Source organism: Malus domestica, chromosome 16 (genome assembly GCF_042453785.1).
Source record: "Malus domestica chromosome 16, GDT2T_hap1".
NCBI lineage: Eukaryota > Viridiplantae > Streptophyta > Magnoliopsida > Rosales > Rosaceae > Malus > Malus domestica.
This window is the reverse complement of record NC_091676.1, coordinates 4,959,896-4,985,152: the sequence shown is the minus strand read 5'-3', so window position 1 is coordinate 4,985,152 and position 25,257 is coordinate 4,959,896. Positions and strand designations below refer to the sequence as shown.

General features: G+C 35.9%; 3 protein-coding genes across 3 annotated transcripts; all 3 read left to right on the top strand.

The window, feature by feature from the left end:
• Positions 1–5,317: 5,317 nt before the first annotated feature.
• LOC103402894 (extracellular ribonuclease LE) lies at positions 5,318–6,302 on the top strand. The gene is made up of 4 exons (XM_029095975.2): positions 5,318–5,425; positions 5,504–5,659; positions 5,771–5,969; positions 6,072–6,302. The coding sequence occupies exons 1-4, from the start codon at positions 5,318–5,320 to the stop codon at positions 6,293–6,295; spliced, it is 687 nt and encodes a 228-aa protein (XP_028951808.2). The 3' UTR covers positions 6,296–6,302.
• Positions 6,303–8,686: 2,384 nt separating this feature from the next.
• LOC103402895 (extracellular ribonuclease LE-like) lies at positions 8,687–10,663 on the top strand. Its single transcript, XM_008341675.4, has 4 exons — positions 8,687–8,886; positions 9,028–9,183; positions 9,920–10,118; positions 10,308–10,663. The coding sequence occupies exons 1-4, from the start codon at positions 8,785–8,787 to the stop codon at positions 10,529–10,531; spliced, it is 681 nt and encodes a 226-aa protein (XP_008339897.3). The 5' UTR covers positions 8,687–8,784; the 3' UTR covers positions 10,532–10,663.
• A 625-nt stretch (positions 10,664–11,288) lies between these two features.
• LOC114822046 (ribonuclease 3-like) lies at positions 11,289–12,730 on the top strand. The gene is made up of 4 exons (XM_070815449.1): positions 11,289–11,341; positions 11,548–11,573; positions 12,330–12,442; positions 12,614–12,730. The coding sequence occupies exons 1-4, from the start codon at positions 11,289–11,291 to the stop codon at positions 12,728–12,730; spliced, it is 309 nt and encodes a 102-aa protein (XP_070671550.1).
• Positions 12,731–25,257: the final 12,527 nt, after the last annotated feature.

Here is a 25,257-nt window from a genome sequence, read left to right as displayed (position 1 = left end):
AATCCAAGCTCTTGACTAAACCCCTTAGCAACAAGTCAAGCCTTATGCCTAGCCACAGTCCCATCTCATTTCTTTTTTAGTTCGAAAAACCACTTACAACCAACAAGGTTCTTGTGAGGAGGCAAATGTACAAGACTCCAAATATGTTGTGTATGCAATGCATTAACCTCTTCATGCATTGCTTTGTACCAAACGGGTACCTTCATTGCAGATTTATATGTTGTACGTTCCACCAAAGTTAAATCAACATCACAAGATTCAGCCACTTGACTGAAAAATACCTTCTTCTTAATGATGCCATTCTTACTTCTAGTTTGCATATGATGCATATTAAGTGGAGCAAGTGGTAACACCACTTGAAGTAAATTCGGACTAAATTCAGAGTTCATAGGGAGTTGAGAAATAGAACTTGCAGCAGCAGTAATGGACTGAGAAGAGGTACTGGCTGGTGAAGCTGGTGACAAATGGGGTAATGTAGAAGAAACTGATGGGGAAGATAATATTTCAGTAGGTGGATAGTTTGGTGGTAGAGGTGAGTGTGTTGGGTTTGTTTGAGAGGGAACTAAGGTATTGTGCATATTAGGAACTGAAAGTGGTGACCATGACTGAGAGGAAGAGGATGTCATAGGTTTGTGCTTAGATAATGCAAACAAGTGAGGGTAGGGAAATCTAGTCTCATCAAACCCGACATGTCTAGAAATGTAGAACCTACCTTTTAACACATTAAAACAAATAAATCCCTTATATTTGATGCATACCCAAGAAATACACACTCTGTGGTTTTAGCTTATAACTTTGTCTGAATGTAAGGTCTTAATAGAGGAAAAGAGGAACACCCAAACACCTTAAGATGTGTCAAAACATGAGGAGTGCCAAAAAGCATTTCAAATGGTGAACAATTATTCAAAAATGGTGTAGGCATTCAATTTATAAGATATACAACAGCTTGACAAGCAAAGGTCCAGAAGGAGAAGGGTAATTTGGCAGATTGTAACAATGTGATAGTGGTTTCAACAATGTGTCTATGTTTTCTTTCGACCAAGCCATTTTGTTCTGGAGTATAGGGACAAGATCTATGATGAAGTATACCTTTATTGGTAAGAAAAGTTTGAAGTTTATTGCTACAATATTCACCACCACCATTAGTTTGTAAAGTCTTAATACAAGTAGAGAATTGGGTTTGCACAAAGGAATAGAAGGCAACAAAGATGTCAAAGAAATTTGATTTATTGACAAGAGGAAACAACCAACAGTATCTAGTGCACTCATCAATGAGAGTTACATAATACTTTTAACCATTAATGAAATTACATGGAGAAGGACCCAAAGTTACAGTTTCGAAAGGAATTACAAATTTGTGTGCACTAGACTGAAACGGCAATTTAGTAAACTTTCCCTCTAAACAACTATGACAGAGCATAGGAACAATGTCCTTTGTACAAGTAAGCGTGATAGAAACAATAGTATTTGAAGGATGCCTTAACCTACTATGCCAAAGATTTGAGCTAATAAGTTGTCCAAGCAATGCAGAAGCTTTAGAATGGCATTAAGAATGAAATGATTGATGATTGGAAAGTGATGGAATGTGGTATAGTCCATTATTGCATTGTCCTTTGTACAAGATCATCCATGTGGCTTTGTCCTGAATCCAAAAACAATAAGCATCAAACACTAACCAACAATTGTTATCAAGATAAATGCGATGAACTAATAACAAATTTTGAGATAGCCTAGGCACATAGAGAATGGAATTCAATTTTAGTGGTCGCACATGTGTTTGAATGATGGAGCTACCAATGTGTGAAATTTGCAAACCTTCACTATTAGCATTTTGCACTATCTCATTAGAGGGATAAAGAGATGCCAAAGACAAGTTACTGAAATCAGCAGTCATATGGTTTGTAGCTCCTGAGTCAGTAAGCCAAATCTGTGATGTAGGAGCTAAAGATGGCTGAGAATATACTGTGTGCAGAGCCTGGATATTGGATTGAGAATAGAAAGTTGGTGCTGAATGAGCATATTCATTGGTAGATATTTAAGAGTAGTGTGGACCACCAAAGTTGGGACATTTATCATTGGAAAAAAAACAATACCAGGTGGTATAATTTGTCTTGCCACAAATTTGGCAGCCTTGTCTTTCCAACTGTTTTGAATGACAAAATGGAGCAGTATGGCCAAACTGATTACAGAGTTAACAAGGTACTTGCTGCATAGAGAAGTGACCAATATACTGGGATGGAGAGGGTCCAAGCACTCCAGAGAAAACAGGTGCTGAAGGTGAACCACGATTGGGAAACTGGTGTCTGGGACTAGGATTTAAATACCTATAACCTTGATTAGTTTTTCCTTTACCCTTCTTATTGAAATTAAAAGATCGATACCCACCAGCGGAACCAGGATGAGGACCTGAAAACCCCGGATGAGCACCACTAGATTGATGGGATTTAGGACCAGAGTTACTAGCCACCATGGCAGACAAAAACTGAGAATTCGCATTACTGTCCACAATCAGTTCTTCAGCAAAAAGCTGCACCCTAAATGCTTGGAGAGAGATTACACTCTCACGACCCCTTTTAACACTATGAAATGTATTATACTAGGGAGGTAATCCATTGAGGGCGAGGATAACAATATCCTCATATGCAAAAGCAACTCCAGCCGTGGACAAGTAATCTCGAGCTTCATTAATCCGTTGCAGATTTTGAGACACAAAATCAGTCTCTTTCTTGATGGTTTGAAGATTCGACTTGAGTTGAAAAACACTAGTCCGAGATACAACAGAAAATTGTTCCTTTAACCGGGTTCAAAGATCACAAGCACTTGTGCTTCCAATAGCATAAGAAATCGCAACCGGTGACAAAGCTGCAGTAATCAACTGCATAAGGGCCCGATCATGCATCTTCCAAACAATGTAATCTTCATTCTCAGATTGAGTTGACGAATTTGGAGCATCAACACCAAAACACGTAACATATCGAGATGGACAGGGAGTGGAGCCATCAACAAATCTCATGATCCCATGCCCTTCAAGTAGCATTTGCATTTGGAAATGCCAATTCAAGTAATTAAAATCATCAAGCTTCACATTCACAGATGTAGAAATTGTAGAGATAAGGCCAGTAATAAGCGATTGTAGAATTTGTAATTGAGATGCAGTAACCATATTTGCAGAATTAAGACAGAAATGGGAGAGAAGAAATATCACAAACACCTGGTTTGCACAAATTGATAGGCGCAGAAAGAGGGAGATCGGGAAATTCAGAAACCCTAGAAATCACAAAGAAAGAAGATACCAAAAGTCGACCAAGAATGCAGCAATATACGATCGGCGAAAGCAAATCACAAAGCAAGAAGATGAGTGGAAGCAGCCGATCGAAGAACATAGCGCAAGAAACAATGGCGATTGATACCATGTTAATGTAGACAGAGGAAGATTGAATGAGAAGATCAGAATTCAAGAAATAGAGAGAGAGAGAGAGAGAGAGAGAAAGAGAGAGAAAGATTTTAGAGAGAGAAGTTGCAAACTGTTATATTGATCTTTTTCTTAATCTCAAAGTAATTACAATGATGTATTTATATAGAAGACTAACTCTCTAACTAACTATCTAACTAAGGTTTACAACCTTTGGACAAATGGCATGATCCTAGCCATTGTCTATATCCTTACAGGATTCTGCCGTCACCTTAACAATCCTATGTAATTCTTTCAATTATTTATGAATTACCCATGCATATTTTGAAGGTTAGGTTTTCCTAATATATATCCTACTTGGAACCTCCAACATAGAACGCATATCTAACATGCAACCCGTCCGGACGTTCGAATCAAATATGAACATGAAGACTCATTAAGTTTTGTGAAAACCCTTTGAAAAACCATGCAACCCTTAAGACGTGGTGTTCATCCTAAGTGAAATTACAATTATTAACCACAAGAAGCCAGCGCCAATTTCAGGGAACCTTTCGACTAAAATTGCATCAAATTACTTTTCTAAATATTCTAATGATCGCGAATCACTAAGATAATTAGATAGTTTAAAACAGTGATTAATAATTGAAAACATGCATGCATAATATCATAAGTGAATTGAAAAGAAACTAGAGCTAAAGGTGTGGCCTCATCCTAGCAAATGAAATTAGTTATGAACAATCATAAAATAAATATTATTAAGAACAATGATAGAAAACACCTAGAAAATAAACTTGAATCATCAATCCAAATGAGTGTGTGTGTTCTCTTCCTCTCCTTCTAATCGCCTGATAGAAAATTATGAAACTTTAACACGAACAAGTTGAGAGACACATGAACGTCCTCCAATTTGAATCACTCCAAAATTCATCTGTTTCATCATGTTTTTCTTCAGAGGAAGTTGAATGTACTACTTTAGAAATATAATTCAAATTATCAAAATCTCACCAAAATAATCAATAAATTATTACTAAGATTAGGGTAAAATATATAGTAAAATATTGACTCATCAATAGCCAATTATTTTTATAGTGGAACTCGTTTTCCTTCATGATATTAGAGCTAGCCCCACACGTGAGATGACGTGTTAAGAATGTAAATATCAAAATTAATAAAATAAGAGACCTTATATGTTCTTATAAGAAGTTTGTAAGAATTTGTTTTTACTTTTGAGTTCACATATAAACTCAAAGTGGTCTTAGTTTGACCTAAGAATCTTCTATGACATAATAAACTTAAGAATGTGATCCATGCACAAAAATATGTATTAAATTATGGAAAAGGATCCTCGACCGATCATTTTCCTGAGAATCCTAGGGATTCCGTGATCGTGATCGTTCATCGTACATCATGTGGTCAGAAATCATTTCAAATTTTAAAATTTTAAATTAAATATAAATAATACCTAACAAAAAATGACTACACGATATACGATGAACGGTCACGATTTCTTAAATTATAACATTTTTATGGGCTTCGTAACTGAGTTCCCAATCATGCTCTCCATCCACTTTTTAATATAGGGATTCATCTAGAGAGGGAGAAAGTTGTTTAATGGGTAATGCAAGAGAGACTATCTATTTAAATTATATTTTGTAAATCATTTGATATTGTTGATGATGATTGAGTTATTATTGAAGTGTCGATTAACGTGCTTATTTCTTATTCATGACATATCACATAGTTTGCAATTTTAGTTTAAAAATTGGTCTACCTAGCATTATGTTTGTATATAATTCTCTGTACACATTGTTCTACTTTGTCTTTAAATAGCAAACCATGATACAATACTGAACACATTGAACAATACTATTCTTGAACTAGAAAAATCAGGGAAGGAACCGAGAGATGGATTCGAAATTCGACCGTTCGATGTTCATCAGGCTCTTCATAATACAGTGTCTAGCAGTTGTTTCTGTTTCTCAGAGTTTTGATTTTTTCTATTTTGTACAGCAGGTGAATATTTCCGCTTGTTTTATTTTTTCATTAATTTACAGTTGTGAAGACTGGAATTTGATATATGTTGCAATGCAGTGGCCGGGATCTTACTGTGACACCGACGCAAGTTGTTGCTATCCAACGACAGGAAAACCTGCACAAGAATTCGGCATCCATGGGCTTTGGCCTAATTATAATGACGGTTCTTATCCATCCAACTGTGATTCTGACAACCCTTATGATGAATCGAAGGTAGTAATAATTAGAACTAGGGTGTCATGGGATGGATATCCTATCCTAGCCAACTGACCTAACCCACATATGCGCAGCTCGTTCTAACTAAGTAATATATGATCTATGCAGATCTCGGACCTGATAAGCAGACTGCAAGCAGATTGGCCTACACTGGCATGCCCCAGCAGGAATGGCTCAAAGTTTTGGGCACATGAGTGGAATAAACATGGGACATGCTCCGAGCCCGTGCTTGACCAACATGGCTACTTTGAGGCATCTCTCAACCTCAAGGAAAACTTAGACATCTTCCAAATCCTTCAAAATGCTGGTAATTTTTATTAATTACTTTCTATGGTTTTTTTTTCCTAAGCTATATATTTACTATTTTTGGGAGGTAAATTTTTAAATCAATGAACCGTTGTTACTGCAGGAATCCGAGCAGATGGCAATATTTACAGCTTGAGCAGCATAAAAGAAGCTATAAAATCAGCAATTGGGTACACTCCTGGTATAACATGTAACGAAGATGCATCTGGGAATAGCCAGCTTTATGAGGTTTATATTTGTGTGGACACATCTAGCTCAAACATTATTGAATGTCCAGTACTGCCCGGGACGAAATGCTCCTCCAAAATTGAGTTCCCTTCCTTCTAGCTACCTTAATATGATGAGATTTTCTAGTATCCTTCGGACCAAGCTTTGATGGCCAAAAATTCAGGTGTATTAGATGCATTGGAGCGTAGTAGAATTTCCATTATTTCAGCTCTCTTATTGGACATTGGGCTCTCTCACTTCTTAATAAGTAGCTAGCAAAGTGCTTCGTGAGTTTTCTAGCTGCAACAAATAAGTGTACTCTTCTGGTGTATCCATCAATAAAATTTGTTTTGTTAATTTTTGTAGTTTTCAGTTTCTCCAATCCCAATTGCTCACCATTTCATATTGGTGGCTTTAGCACCTGATGACTTCTAATCCTATAAACAATCAACAAATATGCATGAAAGTATTCCACGAAGTGTAATGGTTAATTTGGTTATTCACGGTGTCGACATATGACTTCTAATCTGGACAACGAGACATAATACTTCTCCAATTTGTCTCCACTCTTGGCACTATTTGATTTGTGTTAGTTGAAAACGAAATCATGTACAAAAGTGTGCTCAAATTTGTGGCCCCAATGAAACCTCAATTTAGAGGTCAAATATTGTCCTCATTTAACTTTTAGTTTAGTGATTGTCATTTCATTTGGTTAAAATAAGTCTTCAGGTTTGACGCAATACATACATACATACACACATATATATATATATATATGTATATTTGTGACGTTAAGAAAAAAGTATTATTTTAGATACATTGTTTCTAGGAGTTTTAACAAAACACTCCCGGTACTGTTCACTTTAACGAAAAATCACATTTGTACTCTAAAAAGTCATTATGGTACTATTCACTTACAACACATTTTTGTTATTTTCGTTAAAACTCAAGTTTTCAATCATTTTTCATTACTTTTCCTTTGTTTCTATTCTAGATACAGTGTAGTTGTACATTAGAAGTGAACAGACTCATAACTAATTAAGTGATGAGGTTAATATGACTATCCTAGAATCGGCACACTGTATGTAGAATAATATTTTGTTCTAAACACGTGATGAGATTAATATGGCTAACACACTTAGAGTTGGTCTTATTCGGTTCTCTCTTGTGCCGTATATTGGCTAGTCGGACAACGTAGTTTTGTTCTGGATGTGTTGATGCAATGAAAAAGGCATCATCGTATCGGTGCCAGAATGGAGCTGAGAGAATATCCTTGATCAATGCCAAGTTTTCCAATGTGAAGGGATTGTATGAAAATCACGGCACGCTATTTCAATATTTTGGCAATCTTATTGGTGATCATTTAAAAATGCATGCATGTTACACCCACATGATTTATATTTTCTTATTTAGGGGTGGTTTGGGAGTGAGGTGCTTAAAAAAAAAGCACCCATGAAAAAAAGCTGTAAGGGTTTAGGTGTTTGGTAAACTAAAAAAAAAAAGCTTATTTTGGAAGCTGCTGTGAGAATAAGCTGAAATCAAAGGAAAAAACTGAAGCAGCTATTTGCAGCTTTGGAAAACTGGCTTTTTTTCAAAGCACACGGAGCTACAGTGCTCCTTTAATGAAAAGACCCACTATCAGACTGCTTTTTTTTTCCAAAAGCACTTTTACAAAAAAGTTTACCAAACACTCTGCTGATTTATTTTACAGCCGCTTATTCTCATAGCAGTTTTTTTTCAAAGCACAACAATACCAAACCAGCCCTCAATGAAACAAATCAAGTGTGAAAGCTTTTACTTCCTCAACATAACTTGGAAGGCTATTCAAAATTTCCATCAGATAATTGGTGCAAGTATTTATATATAGAGCTGCTTACAATATTTCAAATAATTCTTTTATTAATCGAGGTCGCAAAAAGTCACAAATATGGCCAACAGTGTGTCATACATTATTCACCAGAATGTCTTGTTTACACCTGTTTCAAACCTTAGCTAAAGAGCTTAACACAATCTGCCAAAATTACAGCAACGTTCTTGCATATAACCCAATATGCTAGCTGATAAGGTCTTCGGTTTCTAGCCATGCGGTCCAAGTTCAAAACCCCCCCTCTCATAAGTTATTGTAATAGTTTTGAATCCTCCGTTTAATAAAATAAAAATCTGCCAAAATCACAGAAGAATCCCTCGTTGAGATTTTATTAATTAATGGCTAATTTTAATTAGTTTAACCAACAAAAAATAAGGAAAAAATGAAAGAGACAGGAAAAAATCCCACAAATATGAAAGGAAAAACTTTTGTTTTTACAGAAAAGGTGAGCCGAAATATAACAATCATCATGCAACGGTTGCACACGTAAAAATGCATTGCTGTGGCCTCATAAATTTGGTAATTAAGATTAAAGCATATGATTAAGGCTGGATATTCGGCCCCTCAACCTTTCCATATTTCTGCCTATAAATACGGTTAATCACCTACCTGTCATATACACTATCATCCTCTTCAAATTAACCAGTCTCAACTCAAGAGTCAAACGCCATAAACTGTTGAGAGAAATTTAGAGAGAGAGAGAGAGAGAGAGAGAGAGAGAGAGAGAGAGAGAGTGAGAAAGATGAAGTCCAACCCTTCAACCTTGGTCAAGCTTTTACTGATAGGATGTCTTTCAGTTGTTTGCGTTGCAGAAGATTTTGATTTCTTCTACTTTGTCCAGCAGGTTAGCAGGACATTCTATCTCATGTTACGTTGGATGAAATCGAACCCTTGACCTATGTGGTCGTTAGTTCTTACGATTATTTTGTAATGGTTGTGTGTGTGTGTTTTTATTTTTTATTTTTATTTTTTTGGAGTAATGCAGTGGCCCGGATCATATTGTGACACAAAGACAAGTTGCTGCTATCCAACAACAGGGAAGCCTGCAGCTGATTTCGGCATTCATGGGCTTTGGCCGAATTACAACGACGGCTCATATCCCTCCAACTGCGATCCTAGCAACCCCTTTGATCAATCTGAGGTACCTAATTGCTAATTTGCTGTATTAATATAATCTTGAAAATGTCCATACGGACCTCGTTTTATATGTTTTGGCATCAAAATTATCGATCTTCTAGTTCTTTCTACATGTTAAGGTCGGCCATATAATGCAAAATCTGTTACATTTCGTCATTTTGGCATCAACTTCATCGATTCTTTCTTCAAAAATGTGTCAAAATGCACCTAACAGTATTAAAATTGTAAAGAAATGGTCGAGATCTCATTGGACAAAAATGCACTTGATCGATATATGAACAAGTCCTGCATAAAAGCATGGTGAAAGTTCACATTTTTGCTAATTGTGTATAATCATGTGTCTATCTCTCATCATGTGATTAGTTACTTAACGTGACCTGCCATGTTATGAGAACGATAAACACATAATTATATGTAACAAGTAACTCCATGTAATCTCGCTCAAATTTGGTTTTGTGGCGTGATGTTTGGTTTCAAATCTCACACCCCCTGCGTGCAACTGTGCAAGCAATGCCCCCATCGCCTGGAATGTGCCTTGTAGCTCTTTTTATCTTTTATTCTGTTTTTTCATACTACTTTAATCTTCTGTTGTTTGACAAAATGAAGAATTTATAACTATTACAATATATAAATACACACACAAACATATATAGATCTTGATAATTAACGAACGTTATCAGCCTTTAGATGCCACCAAATGCTAATTATAATTATTTCAATCATCGAAAATGATGTCACAGATTTCAGATCTAAGAAGCAGCATGCAAAAAGAATGGCCAACACTAGCTTGCCCAAGCAGCAGCGGCATAGCGTTCTGGACACATGAATGGGAGAAACATGGCACCTGCTCAGAGTCTGTCATCGACCAACACGGTTACTTTGAAGCTGCTCTTAACCTCAAAAAGAAAATAAACCTCCTCCAAGCCCTCGAAAGTGCAGGTAACAATTGAATTAACAAACTAATCTGATTAAATTACCAATGCCTAATAGCTATTACACACGATTATTAGTTGCTAAAAGTTGTAGTCACCTCATATTGTGCCATTGTTGTCAGTAACTATTGATGCTAATATCTTTCCGTGTTCATCGATCCATATTAAACACATATAATGTTATCACATATTTCAGGTATACAGCCAAATGGGGACTCATACACCCTACAGAACATCACGGGGGCAGTGAAAGATGCAACTGGATTCACTCCATTTATTGAATGCAATGTGGATGAATCTGGTAACAGCCAACTTTATCAGGTTTACTTGTGTGTGGACACTTCTGGTTCTGACCTCATCGAGTGTCCTGTTTTTCCCCATGGACAGTGTGGTGCACAGACTGAATTCCCAACTTTTTAGATATGTAGAAAGATGACTCGGATATCACAGCAGCATCAGCTTTGTCTAAAATTTCATGTATCCATCATTCACTAATCTTGAATTATAGATGTATTCCTGTTTTCAACCGTATATATGCATGAAATTATCTTATGATTTTCCTACGTATTCGTGGCGCTGATGCAAGTTCCTTTTCACAATGGAAAATTTTCAATAAAAGGGTCTTCATAATATGGCCAAGCATATACAGAGGGTTCGTTTGATGGTTGGGAATGGACATGGTGTCACGTTACCAAACGTGACATGAAATGTATGAGTCATATCTTAGCCACCAAACATAATTATAACTATGAGAAATTTTTGTCTACGACCGACGCATCCAACATTCATTATAAATATGTGATTAATGGTGGGTTTGAGTAACACAATATAAATGGAATGTTGATTTGGTGTGTGGCATCTCATTGACACATGATCCGTCGGTTGGACACTAATTTTCCTCCACAAGCAGTATAAAAATCCAACACTTAGACACCATCTGATCTAGTATGGCTTGACACTAAATGGAATTCATTTGAAAATGTGTTACTCAGGTGGGTATAATACAAGCCCATATCTCCATTAGTCGTGTCCGTAAGCAAAAATGACTTACACGCAACACCGATAAGCCTGATCTAGCAAGTATAAACCTGCAGCTAACTTCCTCTAAGATTGGCCTGGAAAGTAACTTGCTCGCCTTGCGCTCCATCGATAAATTACTTAAAAGACTAATCCACGGATGGCGGCTACCCCTCTAACTGTAATCCCGACAGCATATTCGACAAATCTCAGGTATATAATTATGTATATGACCACCAATGGTTTATTTAAACAAGAATCAACCTAATCAATGGTCTGTGTATGTAATAATCTAACAATGGTCTGTGTATATCACGAGAAAAGATCAATTGGTCTGTGCATGGAGTAATTTACAAAAAAAAAAAATCTGGGAAATATATGAAGTGTTTTTACTGGTAAGAAGTTGTGTAAATATTCAGCTCAGATAATGAACATGTTCTTACTGGTAAGAACCTGTGTAAATATTCAGCTCAGATAAGAAGCTATGTAAATATTTAGCTCATATAATGAACGTGTTCTTATTGGTAAGAAGCTGTGTAAATATTCAGCTCAGATATTAAACGTGTTCTTACCAATAAGAAGTTGTGCAAATACAAGATCTGTGTCATGACTTGTCTTGACACAATAACCCTCACATCGTGGCACGCCAAAATATCGTTGTTGGCATGCGATGACATGTCATGGCATGTATTTTGCCGACGTTTTGTGCACTGGGCATGACTTATCTTGACACGGTAACTCTCGAATCGTGGCACGCTAGAACATCGATGTTGGCCACGACATGACAATGTCGTAAATTGGCGGCAGAATGCATGTCATGACACGCCATGCATTCTCTCTATAAACCCTAATGCTCCACTTGGTTTCTCGGAAAATTTAGGAAATTGAAACTAAAAATCAGGAGAGGAGAGAAAGAGAGGCTTACTTACGTGATCAGCGAGTGATAGAGCCGGTTTATCAAAGAAAATTCAAAGGAGAATATCGAAAGCGAATGATGTCGTCAAGGTAAAGCTAAGGAAGGTAAACCGCACACCGAAAACATCGTTGTTTGCATGCGATGACATGTCTTGGCATGCATTTTGCCGACGTTTTACGCACTTGGAATGGCTTGTCATGGCTTGTCTTGACACTGCAACCCTCGCATCGTGGCATGCCAAGACATCGCATTAGATCTCAAAAACTGTTGAGCAGTCTTAACAAGAATGGGAAAAGCACGGGACTTGCTCCGAGTCCGAGCTCGATCAGAAAAATTACTTTGAAGCAGCCCTCAAACTCAGAGTAAAAGTAACCTTCTACAAATCCTCAAAAAAGCTGGTAATTAATTAACTAACTAATTTCAAAACATTAGAATGTATAGGGTTTGAATCTAAAGTTTGGGCTGACCAGAGACCGCTTCCAAAAAAATCTCGTAATATTACTCAACACTTACGAACTCAAATGATGAACTTTACAGCTTAGAGAGCACGGCGGAAGCTATAAAAGAAGGTGCTGGGCACAGCCCAAGTTTATTTGTGCGTCGACACGTCCGGCCAAGACATCATTGAGTGTCCTCTCCTTCCAAGGGGACGATGTGCTTCCAAAGTTCAGTTCCCTAAATTTTGATTAACACATTGTTGTAATTCTTTCAGGCTAATCTTTTACTTTGTAATTTGTTACTTGTATGTATCTTTTCTGTTAATTTGGCTGCTGCTGTTGCTTTGAGCTAGCTAGGCACTCCATAAATTTTCACGAGAAAAATACCGGCTACTTTCCATTTTCTACTTTATTATTCAGTTTCGTCTCATACTTAAGAAAATCACTTAATCGAATATCGTTTAGCAATCTAACAATTATGAAATTTGGAAAAGTCATAAATTGGAGTGATGCATGGTTCTTAGAATCTTAGGGATGGAACAAACATACGTTCATATATGATATAACTGATTTCATCCTTAATTGGGCCTTTTACCCGTTTTGGACCTCGCAACTTCATAATAGGCCGAAAGGGATGTGATATCCACACAACCCATTCTACTTCTCACACACCTTTTTAATTTTCGGCCGTCGGATCAGATGAATTGAAGAAGATCAACGGACAAAAATTATCAAGGGATGTGTGAGAAGTAAAATTGGGTGTGTAAATAGTACACCCTTAGGCCGAATTGCATGTCGACGCTCCAAAGTCCGAAACCACCATGACTTACCTAGCCCATCTCTCTCAAATATGGCCCAATAACGCCTCCAAGTATTATCTCTGTGAAATTATTTCATTTTATCATGAATTACCAAGCTTCGTGAGTTGATGGATTCTTTTAGTTTTTCTTAAATGAAAGCATAATCAACTAAATTTATTCAAGAGCCGTTTAATAATCATTTCGTTTTCAGTTTTTCAATTTTTACTTCTACTTTTTTGAAAACTAAAATCTTCTATGGTAACTAGTTTCAGTTTTCAAAAACTGAAAATTACTTTCTTTCTTCTTCTTCTTTTTTCAAAATTCGACCTTAGGTTTTTTTTTTTTAGTTTTCATATTTTAGAAAACTAAAAACTGAAAATAGTTGTTAAACAAGATTTCAGTTTTCAAAAAGAAAAAAACTGAAAATGAAATAGTTATCAAATGACCTCTTAGGTACACAAAAGTTATTACTCATTAGCATAGGGGTGCAACTCAGGCGGGTTGGACGGGTTGGAAAGTCAACCCAATCCTAACCCAATTTTTACAATTTGGGATTGGGTTGCTCAACTTTTTCAAGTTTTAATCGGGTTCATGCGAAGTTTGAATTAAAATACAAGAAATACCAAAGCTAGTACCCAACTCAAGTCTTGTCCTTCGAAGGTCCTGCAGAAAAACAAAGCTAGTACCCAACCAGACATAGATTACAAGCCTCATTCGAGCAAAAATCAAAGTGCGGCTGCCAGAAAAACAATTGCTTATTGCAACTCCATGCACTTTTCTATCATAATCCATTAAAAGTCACTAGTGAATCCTCCACGAAGGTACAAAGGTCATTGAGAAGCATGTTGCACAGCTCAACACAATCAATGAACAGGTTGAAATTGGGGGGGGGGGGGGTTTCAGGCGGGTTATAACTAAAAAAAAAACTTAAAGTTGGTTGAACATGGGAAGGTTCAGGTTGGCCCAACCCAAGTTGCAACCCTACGTTAGCATTAAGAAGAAAGGTCAAAAGACCAAAATAAGGGTGCAAGTGATGGATTTTCGCAATGAGCGGACTCTATCTCTTCGACCTATTGCATCTTGCATTTAAACATTTATTTTTCCTTTATTCTAAAAAGTAAATTGTAGCAATGGTCCCTCAATTTTAATCAAATTGGAGCAATGATCCCTCAACTAAAAATCCATTACCATTGATCCCTCAACTTAACAAAATGTGTAGCTATAGTCATTTTCATCAATTTCGTCAAAATTTTGTCAAAATAAGTTATGTTGGAATAACCATTTTTATAATTAGGGTCCCTCAACTCATTGAAGTGTGTAATTATGGTCATTTTCGTCAACTACGTCAAATTTTTTGTCAAATCGAGTTATGTTGGAAAGACCATTGCTACAATTGGGTTAAAGTTAATAGATCATTTCTCCAATTGAATTAAAGTTGAGAGACCAATGGTAATAGATTTTTAGTTGAAGAACCATAGCTGCATGTTTTGATGAGTTGAGGGATCTTTGGTAATGGATTTTTAGTTAAGAGACCAATGGTAATAGATTTTTAGTTGAAGGACCATAGCTGCATGTTTTGATGAGTTGAGGGATCAATGGTAATGAATTTTTAGTTGAGGGACCATTACTCCAATTGCGTTAAAGTTAAGAGACCATAGTTACAATTTACTTTAATCTAAATTAGAATAAAAATATATCTGGTAATAATATAAAAACAAACAAGGATATGAGGGGGCAAAAGTTGACGTTGTAGGAAAAGAACATATGTGGGTATTTTTAAACAGACCCTTTAAGGGAAGGGATCCCCATTTTTCAAAAAAAAATGGGGACATTCTCTTGACCATTAAATTTGACTTTAATGAAATTATGTGGCTGAAATTAAATCACAAGCCACAGAATCTCAACCACAAAATTTCATTCAAGCTAAATTTAACAATCAAGAGGATATCCCTATTTTTTTTTTAAATAGAAATCCATTCCTTTAAAGGTTTTCATTTTTAAATACGACTAGTCAGTACTCAAATATTATTCAAAAACAAAAAAAGAAAGCATTAAAACATTAAGCGCTGACATATGGCAATTTATAAATAATTTGAGTAATGTTGTAGAAATGGATGTCCACTCAAATAATGGGCAAGTTGCCCTTCCACTATTTAGCATGTGATTTACTTGTATAAAAACAAGCCTTATGAAACACAACAAAGGGATAGATAGATGTGAAGGGTTCACGGGAAAGAAAGAGAGGAAGGAAGGAAGAGGAAGAGAGAGAATAGAGGAAGATGAGAGGAGATAATAGAGAGAGTTATCTTTGTACTCCTATTATTCTAAATTATAATGAAAGCACCACTGCTGCCCCGAGGACGTACTCCAGTCACACTGACTGTAGAGGAACCTCGTAAATTTTGTGTCTTGTTTCATTTATTCCACTGCACCCACCGTCGATTTTACAACACGTTATCAGCACGAGAAGCTCTCATGTCAGTGGAAAGCACAACGCCACAAATCCTGTTCACCTCCTCCAGCTGGAATCTCATAGATAAGAAAAAAATTTCATTTCATCTTCAAATCTCAGTACAATTGATTTTCTTGAAGCAACTATATATATTGTTATATGACTGTATATCATCCTTTGCAGAAGCAAAAGAGTAAAAGACTCAAAATTTGTAAGAGAATTTGACAGCCATGTAAATAGCCTCGGAACTCCAACTTGCGGACCTCGGATTGAAATACTTTCTTCTTGAAAGTTGTTCGTCTGCTCAGTATCTACAACATATCAAAATTTCAGAAAATGTTAACGGTGCGATCGTCGCAGATGTCTGAAATACCAAACTCGTTTCCAATTTCCGCAGAAAACTGGGCAGCCACCTTATGAGTACCAAAACTCCATTTCGGTAGTTCAAATCGAAATTGTTTCTTCACGAAAGTTGTTTGGTATCCTCTTATCCATATCATACTAAATTTTGAACTAAATCTAACGGTTTGATCTTCTCATAAGTTGCAGACACTCTTGACTCCAAAACTTATGGGAATCGTTTCGACTTTTTCGAAACTCACCGGAAGAGGAACACCAATTGGAACTTATTGTTACTATTATTTACTGAGTAACCAAAATGACTTCGAACTGTGAAATAATAATAAAAATAAAAGGGATGAAACAAAAGAAGTGGCAGACCAAGAAAATGAAAAAGCAAAACATGAGGACTTAATCATTGCATTTTCTGTTTTGGCATATTTATGTGCATGGTGTTGGTTTAAAGCCCATGTCACAAGTTCTATTTATTTAAAGCAATTTATTTATAGTGGGTAGAATTATTACCCTTTGCTTTAAAGCTTTGATATTTATGTGAATGGTGCTGAATCAAAGCCCTTGTCACATGCTTTATTTACTTTAAAGCAATTTATTTACCATGGACGGTTTTACCGCCTATTGCTTTAAGTTTTGATGGTGCTGAATTAAAGCCCTTGTCACAAGCTTTATTTACTTAAATGCAATTTATTCATTATGGCTGGAATTACCGTCTATTGCTTTAATTTATTTATTGTACTTATCTTTTGTTACTATGAGTATATACAGGACCTGAAGTTCCTTGATCAGATCAGAACCTGCAGTTTCTTGATCCTCATCATATAAAATGATTGGACCCGAAGTTCCATCATACAAAAGGATCTGGCATGAAGTCCCTTGATCCTGAAGATCAGGACATGAAGTTCCTAGATGAGTACCGTAAGTTTGAAGTGCCGCAGTGCCTTAACTTAATTGTAATAAAAGCCATAAGAGTCTCAGTTTACAGACTATTAAATAAGGACCAGAAGTTCCTTATGTCCATACTCAAAATGGTTTAGCAGAAGCCTTTATTAATCGAATGAAATTGATTTCCCGCGCTCTGCTCATGAAAACGAAATTGCCAATTTTCTACATGGGGACATGTAAACTTTACATGATGCATTATTAATTCGGTTGAGACATGTTACCGACCATCAATACTTCTCAGTACAACTCGGGTTTGGAACCAACCAAACATTATACATTTACAAGTTTTTGGTTGTGTTGTCTATGTGCCTGTAAGACTGCCACAACGTACTGAAATGAGGCATCATTGCAGATTAGGCATTGAAGTTGAACACCATCTATCATTCAATATTTGGAATTCTTGATTGGGGATATGTTTACCGCATGGTTTGCGGACTGTCATTTTGATAAGACAATTTTCCTGCCATTAGGGGGAGAAAATAATATCGTTCCAGAAGAACGATGAGAAAATATCATTCCAAAAGAATGATGAGAAAAGACCGTTCCAGAAGAACGAAGAGAATTTGTCTTATTTTGATTCACGAAGCAATCAATGAGAAAATGAAATATGGATAATTGAATGATACAACGAAAGTGATGAAATCATATATACTTACTGCAAATGTGCCTACAAGAATTGATGTCTCTGTTGGATAAAATAATGAGACAGTAAATGATTTATCTGTTGCACGCCTGAAGCGTGGCAGATTTTTAGACTCAAAAGGTTCAGTTATTCGAAAGAAGAATAATATGGCACTACTGAACTATTGCATTCCCGAAGCATAACTGTTGCATGCCAGAAGCATGACAGTCGCCGCATGGATACACATCCCAGATAGGACAATCCACAGACATGGGAATATTGATGTCTCATGCATGTAGCATGATAGATGTATAGGTTCCAAATACTCAACTCCCGGAAGTGGAGAAAATCCAAGCTCTATAACGCTCAAGAGGAGGTTATGATCCACATTCTCTCAATTATGACTATCCTGGAAGAGATAGCGTCATGCCCTTGAAGAGGCAATGGATATCCAAAGAAATGAAAAGCTTTTATGCATGCGCATGCACATGAGAATATGGGATCACGGATTGATGATAACCAATGGTAATTTTGGTTTTTACAAGTAGCTACTAAATTCATCAATGAACTGTGTTAATATTGAGTCACGTTCTTTTGTTCGTCGACAAAAGAAAAATTATTGGCCAAAATGGAGAAAGGCAATTCCATTACAATTTTGTAAGAACGTGGGCAAATGAACCTATATATATTTGAATACAATACAAATAGCCAAAAGATGTTGAACCAAGGAGGTTATATATGGGCATTTGTAATACAGTGTAATACACTTACATGATATGACACAAGGTTGTAAACGAGTTCATATAAATGGAGAATTATATACGAAGGGTTGTGAGTCGCCCACATCATATCTCCATAAGTAAATCCCTCAAGTATACATGGGAGCGAATTGCTCTGTATAAATTCCAAAGGAAAATGTATCATGAAGTGTAGAAAACCCTTGAAGGATTCAAATTGCTTGAAGTAAGCCTCTGAAGGGTAAAACATAAAATATGTACTCAATACCAATAGATTATATAAATTGCCTTAGTGAGTACTATCATTATGATATTGTTGCAACATACTAAAATCTCTTGCAAGAGTCAATGACATTAAATTATAACTCTTGAAGAGTTGATGATATTAAATTGGGACTCCTGAAGAGTCTAGAAAAATTATAAAGTGTTGAAGGAATTATTGTCTCGAGCTGCAGATCGAACAATCTACCAACACGAATCTTATCCATGATATTTATGATATTAAAAGAACCATATGGATTGAAGATTATGAGTTGAATACTCATATGATGAAGACACTAAGAATAATCATTTATCTTCGTGAGGGTAAAGATAAATTAATATTTGGTCCAGAAGTACCACATCTTAGTGAAGTATATGCTTTATTGTATTTGGCACAATACATTGAATGAAATAAAGCTTATTTATTAATATCTCCAAGAAATTACAGATATATACATACACATGAGTTAAAACAAACAAACAGGATGGAGCCTTCACAAAGGTTGCTCATGTGAAGCCTCAGTACTCGGAAGTACCCCAGAAGGGGGAGGCACTGGAGATTGATCATGTGGCACCCCAGTACTTAGCAAAACACCAGAAGGGGAAGGCATCAGTTGCTTTCGGAATCTAGCAACGAACCTCTGGTGATCACTTTGAATCCGACTTTCGGATTCCTGCAGTTGGACGAGCTTTCTTTTCATGCTCGTAGAGTAACTATTTGCAAGCACGTGTAACATCCTATTCTCGTGCTTGAGCCCTCTGATCTCTTGTTTAAGACTTGCCACCTCCGCCATCAATGATTCAACTTGGCGAGTTTGAGCAAGTAGGCGTTGGCCCATATTGGACACAGAGCCAGCACACTGAACACTGAGAGCCAAGGAGTCTTGAATGGCCGACTCTTCAGACCGTTCTGAAAGGATCTTGTTATCCCTTGGAGTGAGAAGATTCCTAGCTACCACAGTAGCGGTTATGTTATTCTTCATCATAGAGTCCCCAACCGTAAGAGGACCATTAGAAGATAAGAAGGACGGGCGCCATATATTATCCTAACGCTGCTCGTCTGTATCACTCCTAAGACTCAAATCTAAGCAAATGTTAGATGGGCAAGTCATTTTTCAGAAATGATGAAGGAAAAACAGAGGTCAAATAAAATTTCAGAAGTGCAAGAAGGTGGAAATTTCTCAGGCAGCAATTTTCTGAGCATACCCTTGAACACAATTGATGTCTCTATAAAAGAAGAGGCAGCAGAGCCACTTGTTCAAAGATCGAAGAGGCACCGCTCTCCGAATTTCAAAAGCCAGATTTTCCTGAATAAAGTTCGTTGGCATTTTTCAGACGTAATCCCAACTTTTTCAGATGTCGCGTGCAATTTTGTCAAAGATCTCTGACAAAGTTGAAAACGCGTAAATCTTACTGTTCTATTTACACCACAGTTGCTGACAAGAGTAAAAGCACAGCACCACCACTTGCTATTGAGAAATCTCTATATATGTCGACCTCTGTTCTCCATAACAAGGCAGACCCGCAACACTGCAAGAATACCTAACTCTTCCTCATCTCCGAGAATGCATCTTCAACATAGCATCTCGAAATACTCAGTTTTCTTCCTCTCCGAGAATACCTCTTCAAACATGTCACACCAGAGCAAGATTATCACATATCTTCAGGGACCAGAGCAAGATTATCTCATATCATGCAATCTCCCTGTCATTTCCTTTGTCCTTGTTCTTGCCTACGAAGACAAGGATAAAGAAAGCAATATGTCGGAACTTCCACTCAAACTCCCGGTAAGGAACCGACTGCCTGGAACCTTTCCTGATTGCTTACCTAGTGTTGCTCTCGAGTAGTCATCTTTAACGGTTGGAGCTGGGTCTCCAGTCACCAAGAAGTGATGAACCATTCAAATGCAAGGGTTTGCATTCCTCTCCTGCATCAGGGGACAAATCCTACAAGAGAAGATGCCACACATGCATGGGGGAAAAGCAAGGAAAATACTACTTAAGCAAGGGGAGCAGGTAAGGAAAGTGAAAATGATACATTGAAGCATGTGGAGACAAGCGCAACAAACGCGTGCTGATTCATCCCTAACAAAACTGAAGATCACTTGCCACATGAAGCTCCTCATGGTCCAATTTCATTCAAGATCAATCCTCGAAGGTCCTTGAAGAAATCACAAGTCCGATTCAAGATCAAGTGTCCACCACTTTTGAATCAAATTCCGCTCCAGATAAAAGGAGTAAATTCAGATCTTCGATACTAGTCTAGCAGAAAGTCCTACAACTCAGTTCAAGAAAAAGCCTGTGGAAAGTTAACAAGTAAAGCACCTCTTTCAGCAACTCTTCTTACTAAGAGACTAAAGCAGAACAATCAACGATCAACCTAAATGATTTGAAATCAGGGGGAGATACTCATCAGGGGGAGCATCTAAAACAGATCAAGATTTTAACGAGTCAATCGAAGACTTGTGGCCATCCAAGGGGGAGTGTTGTAGAAATGGATGTCCACTCAAATAATGGGCAAGTTGCCCTTCCACTATTTAGCATGTGATTTACTTGTATAAAAACAAGCCTTATGAAACACAACAAAGGGATAGATAGATGTGAAGGGTTCACGGGAAAGAAAGAGAGGAAGGAAGGAAGAGGAAGAGAGAGAAGGAAGAGGAAGAGAGAGAATAGAGGAAGATGAGAGGAGATAATAGAGAGAGTTATCTTTGTACTCCTATTATTCTAAATTATAATGAAAGCACCACTGCTGCCCCGAGGACGTACTCCAGTCACACTGACTGTAGAGGAACCTCGTAAATTTTGTGTCTTGTTTCATTTATTCCACTGCACCCACCGTCGATTTTACAACAAGTAACAATTGTTTACTGGATCCCTACATTTTTCAATAGAGATCTGTTTCTTCGTCCCTACACGTGCCTGAGCTGTTCTATTTTATTTTCAGTAGGCTGTCCTATTCCAAATTTAATCCCCCGAAAAACGTTATTTAATAAGGAGAACACTCGCTGCTGCTTACCCTCAATTCCAGCTGAATACGTGTCTTAGTTTTAATTAAAATAATTAAAATTCAGATACGAGTCCAGTCAAAATTAGGTATAAACCGCAGCTGCTGCTGAATTTGCAGCAGCCAGGTCTAGTTCATTTATTAATTCTTTTTTTTATTATTAAATTTACATTCACCTTCACCGTAAGATTTGGCAAACTGTCGGTCGTACAAAAAACAAAAAAACCTGTCGGTCGTGCATGGTACCGCTTTACTAAATGTTTTCATTATATGCAAAACATGGCATTAATCAACGTCCAAAGCTTAATGATGCTATGTTTACCTTAATTAACAACCATAAACAAAATAAATAAGAATAATACTTGACTACTTAAAAATGAGTTGAGACTCCTACTTAAAACTTTTAGTGTTTTAATCACAGAATTTTGTGCTTATGATCAGAACCTTTCATATTATGAATCACAATCATCTCTGCAAAAAATAAATTAAAACTAAGGAAAATTAATGTAAATGACTTGAAAACTTTGAGTTTTAATGATAATGGTAAAATAAAGGGTAAAGTGAATAGTACAATAATTAACTTTTTAGTGTAAAAATATGGTTTTTCATTAAAGTGAACAGTACCGGGAACTTTTCGTTAAAGTTCCCTTAAAACTAAGGTCATTTAGTCAATTTATTATAGCAAATACATAGACGGTTCGTAATACTTGTACCAATATCATTCATTTGTTTTTAAATAGTTTTATGACTAAACAATCTTAGTTTTAATTTATTTTTTGCAGAGACGATCTTTATAAGGTGAATTATAATATGAACGGTTCTAACTATAAACATGAAGTTCTATAAATTAACAATGAACCATTTTAAAATTTTTTGAATATAAATTCATATTCATCTTTGAGTAGTCAAGTATTGTTCAGTAAATAAAAGGGAAGCTTAGTGATGTTGATTTGGTCATTATTCCACCTTTGGCAAAGTCGCTTGTTGAGTTGTCCCTAGCTAAAGCCTGCCCCTATGGCCACCCTTGTTGAAAGTTGCATTTCACCCGCAAACTACGGACCGCTAAATAGTACTAAAGTCTTACACAGTAGACTAAAAAAAGCGATTGTGAGATGTATTGTACTTATATAGGAATTATTTTTAAAGATTTTTAACAAAAAGCTCTCAATATTATTTATTTTAATGAAAAATTATATTTTTATATTAAAAAGTTAATTATGGTACTATTTATTTTACCTTCATTTTATCTTTATCGTTAAAACTCAAAATTTTCAAGCTATTTTTATTAATTTTCTTTTATTTTTATAGAGAGCTGGAAAATCTGAGTAGGATGCCATTATATTGAAATTATGAGTTAAATATATTAAATTCATGAGTGTGATATTAATATATTAAACTTCCACTAAGATAACAGTAATGTATAAGGCCTTAATGTTGATTATGGGTAAAAAATTTACTAAAACAGTTATACCAACATGTAATATTACAAAATAATTTTTTGTCTAAGACTACATAATTAGTTGGATGGTTAGATATTTCCATAAAGAAATGAGAGGATCATTACATTAGGTAATATTTGAGCTCATATAAGTACAAAAACAATAACTTCACCTTATGACATCTTGACTAGCTAAATGGTTATACACTTTCACAAAGAACAAGAGTCGTCATATTTAGGTTTCATCCAATTCCAATCCATATGAATCAAACGTTCAATCCTCACAAACACATCCTTTGTGATCGTGGCATGAAAAATTGACGTACCAAAGTTTTCCTTGTACAATACTAATCAACAAGGTGTGATGTGATAGACGATATGGTTGTATGTCATGAATCCATGATACAATATCGATCTATACATGCACATAGCATGAGCGAATGTATAAGAATATCGATCTATACATGCACATAGTATGCGTGTGGCAATTGACATTTTAAATATTTTTTATTTAAATAATTAATTTACATATTTAAAAAAATATATTTTAAGAAAAAAAGAAATGAATTAATAACGTGGAACCACCCACTAACGTGGGAGGTTTTGTTTTTGTTTTCTGTAATTTTAAATATTAAATTAATTCAAAATAAAAATATGGTTAAATACTTTAGCTTTTTTGGTTCAATTGTAATTTATGAAATTCTTAAAAGATAATTTATGGTATTTTAAATGTTTCGTCATTTTAGATGCTCACTTTATATATATAAATAGATTACGGGATATTGTGACTATTACACTGAAAATTCTCGGAATTATGGGTCAAGTTGAAGGACAAAACCGTCCATGTACCTTTGAGCACTACCCGCACTCTTTGCCTATATCGGCAGTCGGCCCCCGCCTGCAATTTCAAGGCGCAAGCAAACACACACTTGGTAACGTACGGACCGCCTTTCGATGTTTATGAGGCGGGCCTCTTTGCGGGTCCCATCCCAGAAGGACTCATCACTTCACCATGATTTCTATCGATCCATTTGAGCTGTTACTGACTTTATTTTTTATTTTTTAATAAACGATATTATCTACATTAAGAAAAAAAAATGTCGAGTTTAGTCTCACAATAGATTGTCAATAATATGGTTTAATTTGTGAGAATCGAACTTAAAATCTTTTACTTATAAATGAAAAAATAATATCACTAAATTGTAGTACTAAATAACGTCCTTACCATATAAATGGACAAAACTCTGTGAAATTATTATAAAATAAAATAAATTTTCATACAGCATGGGGCCGGCCACTGACAGAGCGCCACGTAGTTAGGGAGATTAAAACGACCGCCAACGCGCAAATTATCGTTGTCCGGTCGGTTTTTCCCGGTCACAATTCAATAATTTCGTCAACGGCTGGACGGGACATTTTAGGGAAATCATTTCTCAATTTTTCTTTTTTGGTAAAAACCAAAAAGCTTTCTTCAATTAATACCACCTTCTCACTCAGACCGGATGAACATGTTGCTAAAATATTTTGGTTTTTTTTTTTTGTCAAATAATGAATTTTGTTAGATTAATCATCGACGAGATTTGAATTCACACCGTCATATAAAGGCTCAACACTTTTTCATTACTGTGATAAAGAGCTACCTGCCTAAATTATTTTGGTTCAAATAATTTAGTTTTTGACATAACCACAAGAGATGCTAGAGAGAGACTTTTTTTAAGAACGAATTTTGTAGAAAACATAAAGTAGCAATTTATGGTTGGATTTTTTTCTAAATCATTAAGAAAATAATCTAATCATCAAACGCCGCATCATGTAGTTTACAAAATATAGTTTACAAAAATAGTCTTCTTAGCATTTTCCTAACTATAATTTGTTTGCCTCACATGCAAATAGTAAGTTTGTAAAAGAAATTCATAAATATGAAACTGGTCTTGAGAATTTTTTTTAATGTAACTAACACATTGTAACGAACATGTATTATAATTCAGATGGATGATATAATTGATATTTTATGGATCTAATGTTTTTATCTATTAATAAATAAATATACAAGTGGTGAATTGCTCTAGTGGTAAAACATTTCTTCTTTGACTCATTGTGCTTGAGTTCATACTCTCCCTTCCCCTTATTTATAATTTAGAAGAATATATTATCTTGTCGT

Coding starts and splice junctions, on each gene's coding strand:
- LOC103402894 (XM_029095975.2), top strand. CDS start 5,318: ATGGATTCGAAATTCGACCGTTCGATGTTCATCAGGCTCTTCATAATA. Junction 5,426..5,503: donor TTTTCTATTTTGTACAGCAG/GTGAATATTTCC, acceptor GTTGCAATGCAG/TGGCCGGGATCTTACTGTGA. Junction 5,970..6,071: donor CCAAATCCTTCAAAATGCTG/GTAATTTTTATT, acceptor TTGTTACTGCAG/GAATCCGAGCAGATGGCAAT.
- LOC103402895 (XM_008341675.4), top strand. CDS start 8,785: ATGAAGTCCAACCCTTCAACCTTGGTCAAGCTTTTACTGATAGGATGT. Junction 8,887..9,027: donor TCTTCTACTTTGTCCAGCAG/GTTAGCAGGACA, acceptor GGAGTAATGCAG/TGGCCCGGATCATATTGTGA. Junction 9,184..9,919: donor ACCCCTTTGATCAATCTGAG/GTACCTAATTGC, acceptor ATGATGTCACAG/ATTTCAGATCTAAGAAGCAG.
- LOC114822046 (XM_070815449.1), top strand. CDS start 11,289: ATGGCGGCTACCCCTCTAACTGTAATCCCGACAGCATATTCGACAAAT. Junction 11,574..12,329: donor TAATGAACATGTTCTTACTG/GTAAGAACCTGT, acceptor AGTCTTAACAAG/AATGGGAAAAGCACGGGACT. Junction 12,443..12,613: donor ACAAATCCTCAAAAAAGCTG/GTAATTAATTAA, acceptor CTATAAAAGAAG/GTGCTGGGCACAGCCCAAGT.